General features: G+C 42.7%; 1 protein-coding gene across 1 annotated transcript in view; it reads right to left on the reverse strand.

Annotated features, from left to right (window-relative positions):
* The window catches only part of LOC129704086 (gamma-adducin-like), a 133,478-nt gene that overhangs the window by 15,686 nt on the left and 100,720 nt on the right, over positions 1 to 17,072 (reverse strand). The window contains exons 8-10 of the mRNA XM_055646970.1: positions 15,457 to 15,555; positions 5,003 to 5,176; positions 1,972 to 2,229 (exon numbers count right to left, since the gene is read on the reverse strand). Of these exons, the coding sequence (XP_055502945.1) occupies positions 1,972 to 2,229; positions 5,003 to 5,176; positions 15,457 to 15,555 (531 nt within the window). The remainder of the gene's footprint in view (positions 1 to 1,971; positions 2,230 to 5,002; positions 5,177 to 15,456; positions 15,556 to 17,072) is intronic.

A 17,072-nucleotide genomic window follows, 5' to 3' on the forward strand; every position in this document is an offset into this window, starting at 1 on the left:
GGTGTAAACATGGAGGACTCTACAAAGAAGCTAATCCTCAATTTTTCCTCCCAAAAGAACGAAATGTCTGGTAGAATTGTGTTTGTATCAGTAATCAAGCATAACGCCACAATAACAATATGTGCCAAATGCAACCACCTTCTATTTTGTTGCCACTTTGCTATACAAATTCAAGGCTAGTAGAAAGTAATTGAGGTAATTGAGGTAATTAAAATAATCAGAACATCTCTATTTTAAATTCGTTTTTGGATATAAACATCGCTGGTGAAGTTAGAAGATAATGTCCATAACCAACATGCTGAGTTTTGGGGATCAAAGGAATTTGTGATGAAGGCACTTGCATAAGATGTTTGGTGGAGAGTTTCTAGATGAGCAGGTGACAATGGATGATGTTACATGACTTAGTGGGCTCAGATGCCAAGCAATAAGCATGAGGGCAAGTACCTTATCTACCATGTCTGGACATTGGAACCCTCAACAAACTATACGGAATTAAACAATGTACGAAACTCACATCTGCATAAATTCACTGCATCATTATTTTAACTGGCTTCCACAACTGAAAAATCCATTTTAACTGTCCAATGTCGCCTGTCACTTAAGGATCCTCCGTGCAAATAAATGATAAACTGCATAGCTAATTTATAAACATTGTCAAACTTTAAAACAAATCTATATCTCTTAAACTGATGAATGAGTAAACCAATATGGGAAGCCAAAATGTAATTAAAATGTAACATTTCCTTATACAAGACTAACAAAATAATTGTTGAGAGTATATTTAACGGAGAGCTTCGTAGCAAATGTGGGCCTAGCACGACAGATGCCAACAATACTGCCACGACTTAAATACACACACGCTCACACGCATTTCCCCTTGCAACCGCAGGAAAAGCTACACTTGTCGCTTTACCTCCCCCCTTGACTGCATTCAAGGACCCAAGCAGTCTGTCCAGGTGCGGCAGAGGTTCACATGCACCTCCTCCAACCTCATCTATTGCATCCACTGCTCTAGGTGTCAGCTGCTCTTCATCGGTGAGACCAAGCTTAGGCTTGGCGATCGCTTCACCAAACACCTCCGCTTGGTTCGAAATAACCAACCTGATCTTCCGATGGCTCAGCACTTCAACTCCCCCTCCCATTCCGAATCTGACCTTTCTGTCCTGGGCCTCCTCCATGGCCAGAGTGAGGTCCACCATAAATTGGAGGAGCAGCACCTCATATTTCGCTTGAGCAGTTTACACCCCAGCGGTATGAACATTGACTTCTCTAATTTCAGATCGTCCCAGCTTTCTCATCCCCTTCCCAGCTCTCCCTCAGCCCATTGTCTCCGCCTCTTCCTCTCTTCTTCCCGCCCTCCCACCCCACCCTCACATCAGTCCGAAGAAGGGTCTCGACCCGAAACGTTGTCTATTTCCTTCGCTCCGTAGATGCTGCCGCACCCGCTGAGTTTCTCCAACATTTTTGTCTACCTTCGATTTTCCAGCATCTGCAGTTCCCTCTTAAACAAGAACCAAAGGACATGGGTTTAAGGTGAGGGGGAGCGATTTAGTAAGAATCTAAAGGGAAAGTTTAAAAAAAAAAAATACACATAGGGAGGTAGGTAGGTATATAGAACTAACTTCCAGAGGTGTTAATTGGGGCAGATACTATCACAACATTTAAAATACATTTAGACAGGTACATGGTTAGGATCGGTTTCGAGAGATATGGTCGTTGGGTAAAGCAATTGTTGCAGCTTCAACAGAGCAGAGATGGGTAAATATGGTGGGCCAAAGAGCCTGTTTCTGTGCCATACAACAACTCTGTGACTCAGATCTTGGTTCATCGAGGTATCAATAACATTTTTATTTCATGGCCTACTGCTGATGGCTTCAAAACATTCACCAGTTCACAAAAAATGCGGCATTCCAATATTGGTGCAAGCAATTCCAAGTCTCAATGACAGAATATTTATAAATTATTACTCACTGTGGTTTTTGACCTAGGACTGCAATCACCTGATGGAGATTCCTCAGGAACATTGACCTTCATGTAGGTGTTTGGTGTATTCAGCCATCTTGTCTTTTCCCGCTGCTGTTTTTGTGCCAGGAATTTGAGAGGAGAGTGGGGCAGTACATCATCGTCGAAGGAAAATGCAGTGACGGTCGCAGGTATCTCCACCTCTCTCTTATGCCTTAGTTTTTCCCTCAGAATTGGGTGTCTGTAAGTGTAGCCTGTTCTGTAGCCCTGCGGAGAGAGAAAATAAAAAACCTAACCGTTTTCTTCAGGTAGTGATCTGCAAGTAAATGCAAATGAATGAACTACAGCAGTCTTGTGACAATGAAATCTCAATCATATTTATGGCATAGATAGCAGGATACAAATTGTACATAAACACACCCATTTGCTGCCATAACTATTATGCCATTTTTTTGTCTCAGGTCTACCGCAAGAGAGTATAATAATCTCTTTCCTCAAGGACAATTTTTATTGGTTATAAATCAGCCAAACAAGCAGAAAATATGCAAAAGCATGAATTAATATTGACATGTGTACATTAAATGTCAATTAGTATATTTTGAAACCACTCAAAATTTTCCTCATGTAATAATGGATGGATAAAGTCTGCCAGATCAAAAAAGTTCATTTAGTGTTTATAATCCCAAATACCAAGTTCTGAAAAACGCCTTCATGTCTTCAGGATGCCACAACAGCCAAATTGTTCGTATTGGTGGAAATGTGTCAGACTCGATAACAATCAGCACGGGAACACCTCAAGGCTGAGTGCTCAGCCCCCTGCTGTACTCACTCTATACTCATGACTGCGTAGCCGGTCATAGTGCGAACTCCGTCATCAAGTTCGCTGACGACATCACTGTTGTGGGACGTATCACTGATGGGGATGAGTCAGAGAATAGAAGAGAGATCGAGCAACTGTCCATATGGTGCCAGCACAATAACCTGGCCCTCAACACCAGCAAAGCCAAGGAACTGATTGTGGACTTTGGAAGGAGTAGGATGGGGACCCACAGTCCCGTTTATATCAACGGGTCGATGGTTGAAAGAGTCAAGAGCTTCACATTCCTGAGCGTGCACATCTCTGAAGATCTTTCCTGAAGATCTATTGGAATTTTTGGAAGATTTCATGAAGAGATGAGAAGCTAGGGCATATGGTGCCTTTTCAAAAGGTCCCATGCAAGGAGTTGGTAAACAAGGTTACAACATTTGGAACGAGGGGTAACATTAGCATGGGTTGACATTGGCTAAAAACCCGATTTAAGTCTTTTTCTAAGTCTCCGATTTGTCTGACGGATCAAATAGTGATAAAGATGCTGACTATGGATAAGTTGAATGAGTGGGCAATTAGATGGTGGGTGGTGTATAAAATAGGACATTTTGAGTTTATACTTCATTAGAAAAAGCAAATGCTGAGCATTTTTTTAAAAACCTGCTGTTGCGAAATGTTAACATTCAAAAGGTACCTGGAAATCCTCATACACAAGCTACTGATAATTAACAAGCAGGCTGTTTGGAAGATAACTGGTACATTGCCATTTATTGCAAGAAAACGAGAGAATGAGTAACAATGTCTTATTACCATTGAATGGTGCTCTGGTGAAACCACGCCTCCAATATTGTGTATCATTTTGCCTCCCTTATCCAAAAACGGTTAGAGCTGCCCTTGAGAGAGTGCAGCAAAGATTCACCAACTTTGGTTTCTCGGATGGTGGGTCTGCCATAAGAGACTGGGTGCCTCAGCCTTATTCTTTCAAGTTTACAGTAAGAGGAGTCTTCGTTGAAATTCTCAAGAGGCCAACAAGGTAGATGCATGAAGAAATGTTTCCTCTGGCTAAGGAAACCAGAACTAGGGGGTCATAGGGTCAAAATTAGGAATAGGCCATTAAGGATCAAATAGTATTTTTTCCCCTCCTGTGGCAAAAATCTTTAGAATTCTGTACTCTGGACGACTATAAAGGGCGACTTCATTTAAAACCAAGATCAATAGATTTCTGGATATCAAAGGCAGAGAGAGAGAGAGAGATAGGGGGTGGTCAAAGTGACGAGGTAGATGACCAGCCACAATCTTGCTGCATGCTAGAGCAGGTTCAAAGAGCTGAATGGTATACTCCTGCTTCTATTTCTTCTGTTCTTGTGTTGCACATTGTCAGATGGAGATATGTGCTTGGGATCGTCTCTACATTATGGATCAATGTACGGAAAAGCAAGGAGTGAAACATTGTATTTATTTTCCCTGTTTTATTTTTATAAACTGGATTGCAATTGCATATTAAAAACATGGCACAGCATAAATTAATATCTAGGAAACTCTTTTACTGGTAAAATTGCAGCCTGTTTTTACACAAAACCTACCGCATGGGATAATACAATAAATTACTATTTTAACTGTGGCAAAGGGGTAAATGTGGTTAAGCACACAGCAAATTCGCTATTCAACAACATGGTGTGATATCTTCCATAATGCTGTCTTATAAAAGTCAACTCGAGAAGGCTTGTTTTCACTGATATAAGGGCCAGATGAGTTAAGAAGCTCAAATCCTGGCATTGGGGTTAAATGCAATAGTGCAACACAATACTGGCACAGTGAAAGACAACACTTTTCACAATATAAAGTTTTAATTGCACAAAGTGAAAACCATTAAAGACTTAATTTAAAAGTAACCTTTTTCTTGGGTGATGATTTAACTTGGTGCAATGAATCCTTCTATTATATAATAAGCATATATCACTCATCCAGCACGTTTATTTCTGCAGTCCACATGCCAAGAATGACAACTCTAGATACTTGAGGCAAAGAAAAATGGAGAACATTGAGCAAGTGGGAAACGATAACGATGCCTTTAGAGTCTAGTGATTTCAAAACTGTGACATGAAATAAAATAATTTTGCATTGGGATGAATAGAAAGTTACAGTGGGGTATATGGTTAGAGAGGATAATGGAGATGGGGTGGAGCAGATCCTGGGAAGATATGAAAACCAGGATCTTGAATAAGTACATACCAAATTGTCCAACATTCTCATCATTGCTTCAAATTCCTGTTCTCCAACTCTCCACTTTTGTGTGGTTCCCATATTGACTCCTTCAAGAGCCACCATGTGCGTGCAATACTTGAACTTTTCCAGATCCAGCAGCAGCAAGTTATCCACTCCACCTGCACTTGCCAAGGCCCTTACCTTTAAATAAAACCACTTGGTTAGAAGTGCACAGATCATTTCCAACTACTATAAGAATATATGTGCCCAGCGGAATATTTCTTGAAAAAATTCTTATTCGTTGCCACCAAATAAAAACCAGACAGCCGAGGCAAAATGAATGTAATCTTTATGTACACCTTCACTTTCGGTAAAAAAAAAATCACTGCACGTCTGATCAAGTTAACAGAATTAAGGTTAATGGAAAACAAGAATAGAAAATTAGTTTTTATTTATACAATAGCATTGCTGTTAAAACCTGAGTTTATTACCCATGTTTCATTGTCTATGAAAGGGTGCCACCTTGAACTGCAACAATCTGTTTGGCAAAGGTGTTCATGCTGCATGTTTCACTTGCCTCTTGCCCCACCCATCTTTCAATAAAGTGTAAGGTACAAAACAATTATAATAGAACCTTCCCCATTTGACTGTACGAGCACAGCTCCAACAGCAAACAACTGTGGTCCGCTGGCGATTTGACCCACAAAAATGAAATCACCAATTTGTTTCCGAGAAAAATCAGTGTGCAACTTGTCGGGGAACCTGCAGGCACCTGTTGCCCATTTTAATGGCGGATTAAAATGCAGATGAGGTTTATATTCGTTGTGGAGAGTACCTCCTACTCTTTGCCCGCTGACCCTGGCCACTCCGCCGCCCTCCAGCAGCCCGAAGCCGTCACCTTACCTGCAGCCTGGACTCAGCACCGGGCCTGAAGTTTCCATGCTGCAGACTCCCACTCCCCTGAGTTTGATTGCACTGCGTTCTAATGCTAGTCCACCTAATGCTGGTAACCTCAGTGGCTGTTCCACTGGGTCTTCTCCATTACCCTCAAACCATGCAACCCCAGCTCTTCCCCACCCACCTTACAATCCTCATACCCCCCTACCCCCTGACCACCCACCAGACATCACCTCGGCCTCAGTCCACTTACCTGCCTTCCTCCGGCCCCAACCCCCATCCCTGCCGTGTGTTCCCCCCCCCCCCCCCGACCTCCCCCTCTCAGATACTGAACAGTCTGTCCTCAGCAGAGGCCTCACCTTTGTCCCCCTCCGTCCCCACCTTAATGAGTTCCGCGCCCGCCGCGATTTGGAGCTCTTCTTCCGTCGCCTCCGTCTCACACCGTTCTTCCATGGGAAGGAGTCCTCGCCCCCATTGATGATCCCTTTTTCCCGTCTCCAACGGACCCCCTCCTCTTGAACACCCCCTCATGGCCATTGGTACAATTAAATATGGGGTCACCATTCGACATCGGAATGGGAGAACATTCTCAGCGACTTGGACTTCCGAATCGGCCACTTCCTACTGGAGATCGCGGCTCCCGAAGTCTACAGGCCGAGCTGGGAGCTGAGAGTCACGCTGGCGGCCCTCGGCAAAGGGATCCCAGGGATCCGCGATATTGAAATCAGCGCAGCCCGGGGCTGGGAGCTCCGCAAACCACAGCTCCATAATGTTGAATCAGCAGGCCCAACACTCCAGAGCTTCAAACGGCGATCCAGGTAAGGCATCGCCCGCTCCGTGGTGAATCCAATATGTATTTTAAAACCAACTGTTTAATGACAACATACAGTAGGATCTAAAAGTGTCACAATGTCACTGTCAGGTAGTCATGGTCCTCCACAGATGGAGCAGCAGGACACCAGACGTCTGTGGCAGGGGCTATGGACTGTAACCAACTACTGGAGCAGCCCCCCCTCAACCGGAAGTGCCGGCACCTCCCTCGCTGATGACCTGAACTCCTTCTACGGTCGTTTCGAGTCGGGCAACATCACCCCAGGTTTGCCGGCTAACGACAACACCACCAGCGTGCTGGCTAACGAAGCTGAAGGGAGGTCCATCGCTGGAGATGTGCACACATTCTCGTTGTCCGAGCACGATGTGAGAAGGACCCTGACACGGGTGAACACGAGGAAAGCTGTAGGCCCAGATGGCATCTCGGGGCGAGTACTTAAGTCTTGTGCTACGCAGCTAGCTCTGGTGCTCACTACAGTATTCAACCTCTTCCTGGCCAAGTCCATGGTCCCTGCCTGCTTCAAAAGATCCATCATTGTACCTGTACCAAAAAATGCCTCCCCGGCTTGTCTGAATGACTACCGTCCGGTGGCCCTCACCTCGGTAGTCATGAAATGCTTTGAGAGGTTGGTCAAGAAACACATCTGCGCCTTCCTCCCTCGTAACGTGGACCCGCTACAATTCACATACCGTCCAAACAGATCCACGGAAGATGCGGTCTCCCAGGTTCTGCACACCGCTCTCTCTCACCTTGACAGCCAGAAGAGGGGCTATGTGAGGATGCTGTTCATAGACTTCAGTTCAGCCTTCAACACGATAGTCCCCACCAGACTTGCTGAGAAGCTGCTGGAATTGGGGCTCAACATCCCTCTGTGTGCCTGGGTCCTGGACTTTCTCACCGCTAGGCCCCAGGTGGTCAAGATGGGAGGAAATACATCGAAGTCCCTCACCCCGAGCACAGGATCCCCCCAGGGTTGCATCCTCAGCCCCCTACTGTACTCCCTGTACACACATGACTGTGTGGCTAGGTTCAGCTCCAACTCTATAATCAAGTTTGCTGATGACACTGTGGTGGTGGGCCTGATCTCCGATAACGATGAGAAGGCCTACCGGGAGGAGGTGGCTGATCCGGCATTCTGGTGTCAAGACAACAGCCGCCTTTTGAATGTCAAAAAAACGAAGGAGCTGATCCTGGACTTTAGGAGGGCACAACATCCGAGGACATACACACCAGTGAAAATAAATGGGGATACTGTGGAAAGGGTCAGTTGCTTTAAATACTTGGGAGTCCACATCTCAGAGCATCTGACATGGCATCACAGGCTGCCGCAGTGGTGAGTAAGGCAAGGCAGCACCTTTACCACTTCAGGCAATTGAGGAAATTCAGAGTGTCTCTGCGATGCTTCTACTCAGCGGCTGTAGAAAGCATCTTGTCCGGAAACATCACAATTTGGTTTGGGAACTGCTCTGCCCAGGACAAGAAGGCTCTGCAGAGAGTAGTGCGTTCGGTCGAACGCACTATGGGAACTACACTCGCCCCCCTGCAGGAACTATACATCAGAAGGTGCAACTCTAGAGCCAACAAGATCATCGGAGACCCCTTCCACCCCAGCAACAGACTGTTCCAGCTGCTACGGTCAGGCAAACGCCTCCAGTGCCATGCTGTGAAAACGGAGAGGATGAGAAGGAGTTTCTTCCCACAGGCCATTAGGACTGTAAACTCCTTTCTCACCAGGGACTAACTTTACTGTACCAATTTACTGTTGTGTGGTGTCTTTTTAAAATTGTTGTTTTTTTCTCCTTTTTCCCTCCCACAAATATTTAATATGTGAATATGTGATTCTGTTCCATTATGTTTTGTAGTTTTTTTTTTGCACAATCCGCAAGCATTGCCACCTTTCATTTCACTGCACATCTCGTATGCATATGTAACAAATAAACTTGACTTGACTAGTCGTGGGGGTGGGGGATTGGGGGGGGGGGGGGGGGGGGGGGGGGGGGGAGGGGGGGGGGGGGGAAGGAGGGGGAGGTGCTCACAAGTGAAATAGCTTCATATAAATCCGGCCCTGTATCCAGGAATTACGGGCCAAGAGTCATCCTAATTGCTGTGGATCTGAATTTGCATGCAAGTCAGGACGGGTAAAGATAACAGATTGCTTTCCCTTCAGGGCATCAGTTAATCAAATGGCTTCATTTAGATAGTCAACGGTACCGAGACATGCTTCACTTAAAATTATAGATTTAAATTCATCATGTCAAGATCTTTACATTGTTAGTCAAGGCTTCTGGATTATAAAATAATGTTTTCACCATATCATTGCCCCACAGGTCATTTGTTATTGTAATAATTTCTCTACTGATTTAACATTAATTCAATTAAGATTATACAATAACCAAATAGTACCATTAAAGGTTAAATACTAATTATTTTCAAAGGCACTTTATTAGGATTGGTTGTGTTTCTGAGAATTGTTACTAATTTTAAGGAGTGTGTTGAATTTGATAGACAGTTGCTTTAAGGATAAGATTTATGTAATCAATGGTTTGTAGAAAAGGAAATATGCTTTCAAACCACTCCAAATGTCTAAACGTAGTAAATCCTTTACAGAAGATCAACACAAAAAGCTGGGGTAACTCAACAGGTCAGGCTGCATCTCTGGAGAAAAGGAATAGGTGACATTGTGGGTCGAGACCCTTCTTCGGACTCGTCTAATATAGTTTCATAAATTACAGTCTAATCTAGTAATTAAGGAATTCCTTGATTATGAAAGACAGTATAATTGCATTTCATTCACACTTCGCATCAACGGCTTTCAGTTTACAATACCATTCAGTCCAGCACCATTCACATCAATACCATTCCCACACCAGGGATTAAAGACTTTGATTTAATGTATTTGTCTCCAAAGTGGAAAGCGGGGAAGAGTAGTTCAAAGTTTAAGAGTGTGAATATATAATGCTTTGATCTTTGTGACATAAAGGATACAAAAGTGAAGGATGCACCTGCAATATCAGTCTATGCTTGGATTGCAGGGGGACATGCATGGCCTACTCGAAACCCAGTCAACCCTGTAATGTTTGTTAAGAATGATTAACAAGAGGTATAGCAGTGTCAGCAATGGTGGGATTTTAAAAGTGAAGAAGTGGCACTCAGGAAAAATATTGGAGATAGACACAAAGTGCCGGAGTAAATCAGCGGGTCAGGCAGCATCACTGGAGAAAACGGATGGGTGCAGACCTATAGCCGGTATCAACCAGCATCTGCAGTTCCTTTCTGCACAAGGTACTGTGGATGTTAGGTTTGGAGATCAGAGAAATTATAGTTTCAGAAGACAGGATAGAGGTACAAATGTTGGCAAGCTGCAATATGAACATCAATCTGAAGTGTCCACGACCCAGAACATCATCCGTCATTCCGTCCACAGATATTGCCTGACCCACTGCATTGCATTCCTTCTGTACCGCATTTCGCTCAAGATTATAGCATGTGCAGCCGGATTTGGCAATTGATAGGGTGTTGAGCAGTGAAATGTGATAATCAAATCTCAAAGACTACATATTCTACATATCACCAAGTCACCAAAAGAGCAAATGGAATTAGTGTGCCTACAGCTGGCATTCATCACCGAATAGTAATCATTAAAATCTCTACTCATTTTTCCCTTGCTGAACATGACTCCTCTCAGCTTTGGCAGAAATAAGGTAACTAAATGTAGGCTAGCTTTCACATATAAGACTTTGAATATGGCTTTAGTTCGACATAACATTACAATGTGTTTTTCCATTGCAGCCCAAAAAATCTATTAAAGTTAGGTTAAATAAATAAATCATCATCACACACTGGCCACCCACACTTGTGTAGAACTGCAAAAAGTGGTCACTTATCTCAAGTAGCTCCCCCATTGGCAACTTATGGACAAGTGCCAGCTTTATCCCTTTCATTGAAACAGCTGTCTACATCGTAAATACAATCACATGCATGGGTGCCAAAACAGGTCCCACCCAGAAAATCTGACAAAAACCTTAAAAACTTCCAAAAGAAAGCTGACAGGCAACTTGACCATGTCTTAGCATTACCGGCATCGTAATCAAAATCTATTTGAGTTTTAAACAATAATGAAAAATATTGAAATGTAATAACTGAGAAATAATTATACAATTACAATTTGAAAAAAAATCAATACCAAGTCCCTTATGATTGTTCTTCACTGAAATGAAAGGAGATGTTTCTTTATACAAACCCAACAAGACAGATTCTTTGAATAGGTCCTTCCCTCACCTTAACTGTGAGGGAACTGCTGAAACTTTGTACCACCACACTGGACCACATTACCTAGAAATTCATCTTTAGTGTTTTCCCAGCAAAAAGCCACTGAAAATAGATTTCTCAGTGAAGTGGAACAATTACATCTGTGCTGTTTCATATCATTCCATACATTCGATCAGATTTTTCTTGGCGAGAATCATCCTGTGCTACTGAAACAATTTCTGCATCAGTTGCACACAAGGTCATTCCTCAGGGGAACATTAATGAAATGGTTTCAAATGCAACAACAATTGCCACACCAAAGGGCAAACAAGTCTTCGCAACACAGCTAAGAAACCCAGTGTTACACAAAAATGTGTTATAAAAACACCTGTATCAATGACGAAGTTTCAGATTCACAATAACAGATATTTTCTTACGGGATTTAAAAAAAAAGGTATTTTCAATAGTAATATGTTTTTTGTTACTCTAAGCTAAAAATACTCAAGATGTAGGTTACATTGTTTAATAGAGTATCGCTGAACAAGTGTCAATAGAAACGATTACTTGTCTCTTTCAATGGCCTCTTGTGATTAAAGTAGCAGCAGTGTTCATAAGAGACAATGGTGTCTGATTACAGCAGGAAGGTTATTAGGCTGTGGGCCGAGCATCAAAAATGTCTAGAAATAGGATTTCGTGACCCAAGTCACCAAACTACATGAAATTTTCACATATTGTGTAAAAATATTTATATAAATCACCCCTGAAACTCGATATGAAGAAGACTTGCCCATTTTTATTAAATTAGAGAAAAACCGGAAAAATGTCGGGAATTATTTAGTCCAATCAAAGCATGTTTAACATGGAGTTGTCTGCCAGTTGGCCAATCACGCGCTTGGTTTCAGGCTAGCACACAAAATGGCCGAGGGGGCTTCACAGATGCCTGTTTTACTGGAGATTCCGATTTGTTGTTCTGTGGAATAAATGTCATGGAAACTTGCAGCAGGTTAATTGTATTTAGTGGGAAAAGCATTAAAAAGGCTGAAGAAAGTGCTGTGAAGTGGATTTAAGTGCAAGAAAGCCTTCAAAGTCCCTGCTGATGTGCTGGAACACAAAGAAGGCCCCCATTAATCAACTCTAACTGAAAGGTAAGACTAAAGTCTGAATTTATGAAAATCTATCTGTATGGACTTTAATTAATTTAATATAATGTGAATAAATTCATTCATTCATTCCTTATTCATTCATTCACTCACTTAGTCATTCATTCATGAAATTGAGGGCCTAAACTATAAACAGTCAATTAAACATTGTCACTAATGCCAGCCTGTAGTAGAGTAATAAGTCTTTAACAGCTAATCTCAGAGCTGCCTGCGAAAACTTACCGGGAAAAAGTGCTCCGATCGCGGGACTCGCGGTAAAGTGAAGCTGCGGTCTCAATTAATAAGCGGCCGCTTCGCGATCGCGGAGCCGCGGATCATCTCCGCGGGGGGCGGGCGGAGGGGGGGGGGGGAAGGAAGGCTGTACATAGAGCCGTTTTCAGACCCCGACAACGGGAGAAAAACAGAGGGATATCGATCGCTATTTACCGCGAGTACCTAGGTCCCGCAATCGGAGCACTTTTTCCCGGTAAGTTTTCGCAGGCAGCTCCGAGATTAGCTGTTAAAGACCTATTACTCTACAACAGGCTGGCATCAGTGACAATGTTTAATTGACTGTGTTATAGTTTAGGCCCTCAATTTCATGAATGAATGGATGAGTGAGTGAGTGAGTGAGTGAGTGAGTGAGTGAGTGAGTGAGTGAGTGAGTGAGTGAGTGAGTGAGGAATGAATGAATGAATTTGTTCAATTATATTAAATTAATTAAAGTCCATACAGATAGATTTTCATAAATTCAGACTTTAGTCTTATCTTTCAGTTAGAGTTGATTAATGGGGGCCTTCTTTGTGTTCCAGCACATCAGCAGGGACTGAAGGCTTTCTTGCACTATAATCCACTTCGCAGCACTTTCTTCAGCCTCTTTAATGCTTTTCCCACTAAATATAATTAACCTGCTGCAAGTTTCCACAACATTTATTCCACAGAACAACAAATCGGAATCTCCAGTAAAACAGGCATCTGTGAAGCCTTCTCAGCCATTTTGTGTGCTAGCCTGAAACAAAGCGCGTGATTGGCCAACTGGCAGACAACTCAATGTTAAACATGCTTTGATTGGACAAAAAATTCCCGATATTTTTCCGTTTTTTTTCTAATTTAATAAAAATGTGCAAGTCTTCTTCATATCGAGTTTCAGGGGTGATTTATATAAATATTTTTACACATTATGTGAAAATTTGATGTAGTTTGGTGACTTGGGTCACGAAACTGCAGAATAAAGCTCCTCGGCCCACAGCCTATATGTGGAAGCAGGGCAGCTATTTTTTCTGGTCGTCAATTTCCAAAGTAACTTTTAAATGGTTCTCAAGTACCTGCTAGATCCAATTCATTCCACTTAATTCAAATAGTGTTCTCTAATTCATCATTTATGTTATATCCAATTTGTCTTACGGCAACCAGTTAAAGCAGAACAACCTGTATACACCATTAATACATTGAGCTTTCCCTTCCTCTTGCACATAAGCATTACATCAATCCGCCCCTTACACTTCGACCTTGCTTCTGACCCACAACCGTCAAAATAATCCCACTCCACCAATACACACACTAACCTTCCCTATTCCTTGAAGCCCTCCTTGGTGCTACTGGAATCTTATTCAAGGTCAGTGGCCCTTAGCAATTGCCCCTATATATAACATATAACATATATGTTATATCTGAACATAGAACAATACAGCACAGGAATGGGATCTTTGACGCACAATGTTCATGCCGAACATGATGATTAGTTAAAGTGATCTCATTTGCCTGCACATGATCCATATCCCACTATTCCCTGTACTTCCATGTACCTATCTAGTATTAGTAACAACGTCAAAATTAGTAACAACGTCAAAGGTCATGGAGAGAAGGCAGGAAAATTAGGTTGAGGAAAAAAGACTTCAGCCATGATCAAACGGTGGAGCACTCAATGGGCCGAATGGCCTAATTTGCTCCTATGTTTATGATTCTTGCGCATCATTCTTTCCTAATTACGCAGTAATTTTTAAAGACTGAAAACACATTTAATTGAAACAGCCAAATTTTATTACTGTCTCTATTCTTGTGCTGGCCAAGCTGAAAAATATCACAAACCCCCCTGCTGGACCCTCTGCAGTTTGCATATTGGGCCAATAGATCTGTGGATGACGCAGTCAACCTGGGCCTGCACTTCATCCTCCAGCACCTAGACTGCCAGGGGACCTATGCGAGGATTTTGTTTGTTGATTTAGCTCTGCATTCATTGTGCCAGAGCTACTACACCCCAAACTTTCCAAGATGACTGTGCCTGAACCCCTCTGTCGGTGGATCACCAACTTCCTGACAGACAGGAAGCAGCATGTGAGGCTGGGAAAGCACATCTCGGAACCGCAGACCCTCAGCGTAGGAGCATCGCAAGGCTGTGTACTCTCCCCTCTCCTCTACTCTCTCTACACCAATGACTGCACCTCCACTGACTCCTCTGTCAAGCTTCTAAAGTTTGCAGACGACACAACCCTGATTGGACTGATCCAGGATGGGGGAAAATCTGCCTACTGACAGGAAGTGACACAGCTGGCGTCTGGTGCCATCGCAACAACCTGGAGCTCAATGCTCTTAAGACAGTGGACAGTGGAGGCTCCCCCTCCCCTCACCCCACTCACCATCAACAACACCATAGTCACATCTGTGAAGTCTTTTAAGTTTGTTGGAACTATCATCTCCAAGGATCTTAAATGGGGGACCACTCCACAGTCAAAAAGGCACAACAGAGAATGTACTTCCTGCGGCAATTGAGGAAACACAATCTGCCACAGGCAATGATGGTCCAATTCTATACAGCCATCGTAGTGTCTGTCCTCACCTTTTCCATCATGGTCTGGTTTGGCTCAGCCACCAAGCACCAAGCATGACATCCAGAGGCTGCAGCAAATTGTCCGATTAGCTGAGAACGTTATTGGCTGCAACCTTCCCTCCATTGACGAACTGTACACTGCAAGGGCCAGGTAACGAGTGGGTAAGATCATCTCTGACCCCTCTCACCCTGGTTATAAACTCTTTGAATCTCTGGAAGGCGACTCTGGACTGTCAAAGCTGCCACAGCCAGACATAAAAACAGCTTTTTTTCTCCATGAGTAGTAGCTCTACTCAACCAAAAATCTGTAGCCACCTTTTGCTGTGGTATTTTATTTAATTCACATGTTTAATCGATAATATTTTATTGTTAATGCTTGATGTTTTATGTGTCATTCCTAACTGTCACTGTATGCCATGTTGTCACCTGCGGGCAGAGCACCAAGGTAAATTCCTTGTATATGAATACTTGGCCAATAAACTTATTCATTCATTCATCATTCACATAAGCTAACAGTTATATTTATTTTTGACATTACCTGAATCTCACAGGCTAATTGAACGTTGTAGATGTAGTGAAAAGCTTCCTCGATGGTCTCACCAAGTGCTATCACACCATGGTTTCTAAGAACCAATACCTGAAATTAAGATAGCAATTAAAAATGGCAACAGAATATTTAAGCTGTAATTTAAACCGTGATCAAATTTAAAAGAAACAACCTTGTCTTATTTTGTTTACACTGGTTTTTAACCTTTTCACTTGCTTAGTTTTGAAACAATGGAATACTTATTACAAAGACACCAGCCTTCATCATCCATTTCAAAGTAAACATTGTTTTTAGATTTTAGAGATATAGTACGGAAATAGGCCCTTTGGTCCGCGCCAACCAAGATCAACATTCGTACACCAACGCTATCCCACACACTAGGGACAATTTACAATTTTACTGAAACCAATTAACCTACAAACCTGTATGTCTTCGGAGTGTGGGAGGAAAGCGGAGCGCAAGGAGAAAACCCACACGGTGACAGGGAGAACGTACAAACTCCGTACAGACAGCATCCATAGTCAGGATCGAACCCAGGTATCTGGCACTGTAAGGCAGCAACTCAACCGCTGCTCTACTCTGCTGCCTACACTGTATTGTTGCTCTTGAATATGCATACATAGCGATTATTTGCAAGTAGAGAGGGGAAATCAGAGTTGAGCATGTTCCAATAATCTTACAGGAGAGGACATGCCCATCTGACCTGTTGCCCATGTTGGGTCTTTCAAAAATGCTGTTCAAATTCTCCTCAGCCAATCGTGGTATTCAAGTACACATTTTGTTTGCCTTTTGAAAGGTTGGTGATGATGGATTAGCCGAGTTGAGTAACTGCACAGCTGTTTGTAGACTATAAACAATTCAGTCATGTGCACCAGCAATAGAAGGGTTCAACAGTTAAATAGGCCATCAATCAAACAGGCTATCTTGTCTTGGAGAGCTCTAACTTACTGCAGCTCTACTCATCCAGGGTGTTCCACCAGGCTCTTGACCTTGGTGTTGTAGGTCTGAGTGGTTGAATCACCCACCACAAGATAATTAGTTTCTGATGTGCTCTTGCCATGGTAGTTTGTGGCTACTCACATTTGGTTTTTAACCTTCACCTCCCAGAATGCTGATGGCCAGTGACTCAGTGTCATAAATGATAGGTAGTTCGGTACATTTTCTCATTTGGAGGGTCATTGCCTGGCACTTTTATAGCATAATATTCCAATTGTAACATAGATGATTTGTGAAGATTTAAATGCTACTTGGTCTGTTTTATATTCAAAACTTCAATTTGTAAAGCCAAGTATACTCAGGCTTTTTGTGCTTTATATTTTTCATTATTATTTAGATTATACTGCCTCTCCATTTTTCCCCTCAGGGAATAATTTTGCACTCACTAATTTAGAGGCACCATATTAGGTAGTGATACCTGTCCATTTTGTCAGTGTATGCCTGCTGTCAAAATAAACCAAACATAAACAAACACAATATATATTTTGTCAAGAAGATCTAGCACATGATTAAATTCAAATTTTCAGGCTCTACGAGTAATGTCCTGACCTAACTGATTCAGTCAGCAGTGGGTCACCTTAACGATTTTACTATAATCCAATGACTGGACA

This window comes from Leucoraja erinacea, chromosome 15 (assembly GCF_028641065.1).
Source record: "Leucoraja erinacea ecotype New England chromosome 15, Leri_hhj_1, whole genome shotgun sequence".
NCBI lineage: Eukaryota > Metazoa > Chordata > Chondrichthyes > Rajiformes > Rajidae > Leucoraja > Leucoraja erinaceus.